Source organism: Convolutriloba macropyga, chromosome 14, assembly GCF_964194025.1.
Source record: "Convolutriloba macropyga chromosome 14, txConMacr16.3, whole genome shotgun sequence".
NCBI lineage: Eukaryota > Metazoa > Xenacoelomorpha > Acoela > Convolutidae > Convolutriloba > Convolutriloba macropyga.
In genome coordinates, this window is record NC_134481.1 from 41,090,282 (window position 1) to 41,097,035 (window position 6,754).

At 41.9% G+C, this 6,754-nt stretch overlaps 1 protein-coding gene across 1 annotated transcript in view; it reads left to right on the plus strand.

Moving 5' to 3' along the window:
- Window positions 1-2,105: 2,105 nt before the first annotated feature.
- LOC142353184 (uncharacterized) overlaps window positions 2,106-6,754 on the plus strand; it is a 29,162-nt gene continuing 24,513 nt past the window's right edge. The window contains exons 1-2 of the mRNA XM_075405403.1: window positions 2,106-4,360; window positions 5,104-5,341. Of these exons, the coding sequence (XP_075261518.1) occupies window positions 2,495-4,360; window positions 5,104-5,341 (2,104 nt within the window). The 5' untranslated portion in view covers window positions 2,106-2,494. The remainder of the gene's footprint in view (window positions 4,361-5,103; window positions 5,342-6,754) is intronic.

Below are 6,754 nucleotides of genomic sequence, written 5' to 3' on the forward strand. Positions count from 1 at the left end.
TCAAAAGCAAAAGCCTGTCAATCACTGGTAAAACCCCAACCACTGAAGAAAATCATTGTCTCATTATCGTGAAAAACCAATAAGACCTTGGCGTAATCATGTCCTCAAACTTATCCTGGGCTGAAAACTGCCGAAAACGGGTTAGCAAGGGCTGGAGATCCTTCTATGCACTAAAGAGAAATATTTCACCCGTCGCAAACCTGCCAACCAAACTATATGCTTTTATTGTTTATGTTGTACCAGTACTCACGTATGCATCTGAGGTGTGGTACCCCTCCAAACTTGAGTCCAAGGCACTCGAGAGAGTACAAAAAACAGCCACCAAATAGAAATGCAGTTCAGGGGACGACTACAGAGCACGACTGACCCGACTCAATATACTCCAAATCTCCATGCACATGGAACTACATGATTTCCTGTTTCTTCTATCTGTCATAAATGGAAACTACAACATCAATAGTTTGACGATACCCAACTTTAAATCAACAGAAACGAGACAAACCAAAGAATTCGAAGTTCCGAAACACAGACTGAGAAAATGCGACAAAAGTTTCTGAACCCGAGCAACGAGACTATACAACATAGTGGGAAACACGACTGACAAACCACTGAGCAAGAAGCTTCTGACGCAAATGTACATGACGTTTTTTCACAGACGCTACAATGAACTTGACAGCTGCAGCTGGAGAGTCTTGTGCAACTGTGGAAACTGTAACCCCCTTAAAAAACTTGTGCTAGTTGATAAATGAAAGGGTTAAACACCCAAGTGCGAGACCCTAAAGCCTCTCCTAATACTACTACATATATTTGTGTCTGATGCTATTTTAATGTTGACTACTGTCAGAGTTTTTAGGAGATTGTATATAGGAGTTGACTTGTACTACCCTATACGGAGAGGAGTATTCTTCTGATTGATTTTTTAACCATTGAAAAACAAAGTTGTCTCGGTAGCTGCTGTAATTATAATAACTAATTGGTGTAGTAATAATTGAACGTTCTGACGCAGTGGTAACTCTCACGCCGAGTGCGAAAAAATGAAGGGTCCATCCATGTGTTAATGGCCCTACTGAAGGGAACAGTTCCTAGAGACACTTAAAGGGAGCGCATCAAAGTCTTGCATGGTTAGGGTCGACGCTCTGAAAAGTTCTGAGGATTGGTGTAAAAGGCTGTTGAAATTTTAGAGCTGAATAATGCGCCTTACCTTGTTTGTATGTGCTCTGGTGGCCACGGGAGTTTTTGCCGCTAGCGATGTGCAGATTAAAGAGACTGAAAATGATAATGCAGCGCCAGAAGTCAATACCGATTTGGCAAATCAGCAACTGAAAGAAGAAGCAAAGTCTGATAAGTCGGATGCCTCGACAAAAGCTCCTGCACCTAAGCCTTCGACGGAGCCTCCTAAACCGACCGCTGCTCCCGAACCATCTTCTAAAGAAACGACCACTGAAGTACCCAGTTCCTCAAGTGAGAAGCCAAAATCCTCCTCAGCTCCAGAACCAGAGCCCACCACAACGGTTCCTGTCCCTGATGACCCTGTTCCAACTGAGCCCATCCATAATCATGTAGAAGTACGCGACCCACAAGCGGACGATGCTTTGTGTTTCCTGGCGGACATTGACATCAGGTTCCAAGTCTTCTATAATGGCTCTGATGTAAGTTATAGTCATAAATTGGAGGCGCTGAGATTGTAACGATCACCATCTTTGATCAGATACAGGGTGACATTTTTTTTAAATTGAAGTCAGACTTCTAAATGTATAGTCAAATTTTTGTCACAACGCTCACTTATTTGTAGTTTGTCAATGTTTGTGAACTCATGATACTCGCAGAATGTGTGGGACTGAGCAAATTCGAGTGTTTCTTCAATGAACGGGAAGTTGGTATCATAACTGTAAACATAAGTAAGCGAAGATACATAAGAGGTGCCCATTAGACTACGAATCTTCAATTGGAAGAAGTTAAAATCTCGAAGCTTCAAAAGAGACAGCGCTCATATTACGATATCAAATTCAAATACTTTGATAGCACAGTTCTTTTAGGATGGGAGTAAAAATGATTGACACATGTCTCGTTTGATGTTGAGATAATAACTGTTCAGATTAGTTGGTTCTGAAAAGAGTATTATTGTAATTGGGTCCTATCTTATCGCATCATCTGCAAAACGGTTGTGCCGGATGTGTTCTGGCATTCGTTTCGTGCTGAACAAATTTTGCTATTTTAATTAGAACCGAGATATAATAACTGTGAACAAGATACCTGAAAAACAAAGCTAACAACATGTATACTTAACAAAATGTCAACATCTTGAAAGTTGATATATTGCAGTACCTCAATTACCTCTATTTAATGAATGTGATCTCTATCTGGAGTAATACTTTTGTGTAATTCTTTTGATTGAAATTAAGCAAGCGGAACGGCTCTATAATTTAACAAGCCTTTGCTTGCAAAATTGTAAAATCTCAGTCGAAACAAATTGTAAATTCGCAAAAGAAAAATAATGCGTCTCACCTTATTTTTCCTCTCCTGCTGTGCAGTTTTTGCCACGATAATTTGTGCAGCCGATTATCATCAAATTAAAAGGCCACCTACTTGGAACATATTATTTGAAGCTGTAGACAAAGTTAGCGGAAACGAGCAACGGGGCGATGCCAATTTGGAGATATCGGATGCCTCAACAACGGTTTCACCTGTAGCTACCACTGAACAGACGCCTGGGCCCTCTTATACTTCAACTGAACCGGCTGCAAAAACGACAACGGCGTCAGCCGTGTCAAGTCCAACAGCTGCTCCAGCTTCAAAATCTACTTCGCCGGTGCCGAAACCAACGACTGAACCCTCCCAATCGACTTCTGTGCCTGCTTCAGAAACAACAGCTGCTCCGGCCTCAGAAGAAACATCGTCTGCGCCCGCCTCAGAAGGAACATCAACGTCTGCGCCCGCCTCAGAAGGAACATCAACGTCTGCGCCCGCCTCAGAAGGAACATCAACGTCTGCGCCCGCCTCAGAAGGAACATCAACGTCTGCGCCCGCCTCAGAAGGAACATCAACGTCTGCGCCCGCCTCAGAAGGAACATCAACGTCTGCGCCCGCCTCAGAAGGAACATCAACGTCTGCGCCCGCCTCAGAAGGAACATCAACGTCTGCGCCCGCCTCAGAAGGAACATCAACGTTTGCGCCCGCCTCAGAGGCAACATCAACATTGGCTCCCGCTTCTGAGTCAACAACTTATGCTCCCTCATCAGAAACAATATCAGCGTCTGCTCCAGCTTCCGAATCAACATCAACGTCTGCTCCCGAATCAACGTCAACTTCTGCTCCCGAATCATCATCAACTTCTGTTGCTTCGGAATCGGCATCAACCGCCGAATTCACATCTGGAACCACATCGTCTGCGCCGTCATCCGAGTCAACATCATCTGGAACTACAATGTCAACATCGGCCTCAGAGTCGACGTCGTCTGCCTCGTCCTCGGAGTCAACATCTTCTGAACCCACGTCGTCAACAACTTCTGCATCATCCTCAGGGTCCACATCCCCTGGAGCCTCATCTTCAACAACGGTGACTTCGTCGTCCACGGAGTCAACATCATCTGAAGCCACATCGTCAACAGCCTATTCGACGTCCTCGGTGTCTACGTCCCTCGGAGCCTCTTCTTCAACCTCGACTTCATCGTCCTCGGAGTCGACGTCGTCTGAAGTCTCTTCGTCAACGGCAACTTCGCCATCCTCACTGTCCACGTCCTCCGGAGCCTCGTCTTCAACCGCGACTTCATCCTCGGAGTCAACGGCAACTTCGCCGTCCTCAGGGTCCACGTCCCCCGGAGCCTCATCTTCAACAGCGACTTCATCCTCGGAGTCGACGTCGTCTGAAGCCACATCGTCAACAGCCGCTGCAACAACCTCAGCGTCAACATCATCTGGAATCTCTACGTCAACGAGCTCTGTGACGTCCTCGGAGTCAACATCATCCGGAACCACTGCATCAACGTCGTCTGCTCCCTCAGAGTCGACGCCTGTATCTACGTTAAGTCCTACATCTGTTCCTTCGGAATCAACCACTAGACCGGCTTCAGTAGCATCGACTGAACCCGTATCAAAACCAACAACCACATTAGTCCCTAGTTCCTCGAGCGAATCATCGGAATCTACTACTTCGAAGTCACAGACAACCACGGCTGAGCCTGAATCCACGACGGTTCCTGTTCCGGTCTACCCTATTCCAAGCAAACCCGTCCACAATCGTGTTGCAATTCGGGATCCTGGAGTTGGAATTCTTGATTCTAGTTTTGGAATTGGTGATAGCTCTTTGTGTTTCTTAGCTGACCTTGACCTGCGTTTCCAAGTATATTTTAATGGCTCAGATGTAAGTTGTAAGCTAGTCTTAGATTTTCATTACTGAATTCAGTTACGCACGAGTTTGGTCGAGTACATTTTGATAGGGTCTCTTTTGAACTTTCATAACTTGATTTTTGCCTTAAGTTAGTTGCCAAGATTTATTAGAAATTAGAAAAACAATTCCTAAAAAAATAATGGTTTTAGTTTTAAGCTGCTATCTAAACTCTCACGATAAGAAAGTAAGAGTTTGTGAAGCACAACTCATTCAAGTCACTCTATGAAGATTGTTATTCTGCCTCTGCTTCTTGTTTTACTCTACGTGACTCGCACTCTGGTCTTGTATTTCCATTTTTACAATCTATGGTTGTCAGTTTTGTTTGCGTAATTAGCTGTTTTCAGAAATCATTATTTACTCTCAAATGAAGTTTGTCGTATTCACATTGGCCATTTGTCAAGTCAATTTTCTCTCTGGGCGAATTAGCTGCATTGTTGATTTATAAAAATGTAGTTATTTTTTAGTTTGTTATAAGGAGGTTTAACCTGTTTGGTTAAATACTGAATTTACTTGTGTAAAAAATAAAAGAGCATTTAATATTTATATCTGAAATTATTATGCACGTTTATTTTGAGAAAACATTTTACGAGATATTAGCCAGCTGTTAAGGCTAGTCTAAATCTATATCCTTAATTACTTGTGTAGTCAAATTTTAAACGGTTGTCTCAACTAGCCGAAAATCTGCAGCATTAGGGAACACACGTATTCTGCTTTAGGGCGAGGAGGAACGGACTATTTATGTGCCCGAACTAGGCAACTCCTCAACCACAATGGAGTTAGAGGGCTGCTCTCAGGCAACCTCCCTCGCTGTGCCCATGCAGTGGTTTTGGGACGACGCTCCCTGGAACGTAACCCTCACCTTCGAATTGGGCAACAAGACATACAAATTGTCCGGGGTAGAGGCCAACTTCCCGAATGATCCAAAGTTTTTCCCACAGAATAAAAAGACCGAAGGTTGGTCTCTTTTAAACTATTACCAGTTTGTTTGTTTTTTCAGAATGCTTTCCATACACGTGGCTGAAAGAAGCTGAACTTGTCCCTTTTTTTAGCTAAGTCATAGAATCTCAGTGAAAAAGTCAAGGAATAAATGAAAGCGTTCATTTTTTTGACCTTTTCAACCCTATCTGTCCACCCCTCATTTTTAACAGCTGTTTTTCGAAACGATTTTATTTCTCAATATAATTGGTATAATTAACATTTAAAATGGTAAAATTTGATGTTCAAACCATTTTTGTCTAAGCAATTGTTATCCATGAGATGCGTGGGGTTGGGGGCAAGGATTTTTAGATGAAAAATTTGCAGAGTTAAATGATAAAGGGTAAAAATATAATTTTAAATATGGGGGTTGAATAAATCGAAATGGCAAGAACTAAACTAGGATAAAATGCTTTTGTTTATTTAAGAACAAAATCTCACTGCTGACACCTCAACTGTCAGTACATTAATTGCCTGATAAAAATAAGCTACTCTTAAATACATTTTCCAGTATATTCAAAAAGATCCGAAAATGTGAAATATCAACTTCCTAAACTGAATTTTTACTCTTTTGGCTCTCTAAATAAGTAATAATTTGTATGTATATTCGCCCTCAGAACTTGTATGCAGCAATAGGGTGCAAAGGCCCCTGAGCTGGGACTCTTATGACTAACATCTATTATAATAACATCTATCTAAATATAATATTCCATAGTGATCTAATGCAAAAGAGGGTATCGGCTATCTAATTCAAGCTCACTTAGCCGCCCGAGCCTCTCTGAAATGTAAATTTAAAGCCGAAGAAGCTCTTAGTTGCTGCCTGTTGACCGATTTGAACTTTTTCAAAGCAGGCACACTCAAATCGCCTCAGGAATTTTTAAGAATTCTTTAAGATGCTCAGAGTTTTAAGTTATTCATTTCATTTTATATTAGTCCTCATTTTTTTCTGCTAATAAAAACCAATATAGCTGAGCTAGATCACCATGCACGTGTTGTTCAGACTTTGAGACTTCTTTTCACATAATTTAAAAAAATCTTAAGCTACTGTGTTTAAAATTGATATCTATACCGAAGAAACTTCTTGGAAAAATCTTAAGAAACCTCAAGGCAAGCTTTTTGGAAAAATTACAACTGAGTAAATTTGTAAGTTCCATTTGTAACTGTGACTCAAAAACAAATTGACTCAAACAACGCTCAAAAACAAATTGCATGACTATTTCAAGCTTTAACTTTTTTCATAGGAGGGTTAAGTAGGTGCGTAAATAATTCCCGGAATCCGTCGGCAATTCCAGCTCAGCCTCGAGTGCAAGCGACCTCGGCTCTGAGCTCGACGTAGGGTTCCCCGAACTATGATCTAGCATTATATTTAAACCGCTTCTCTTCATTTCCAAA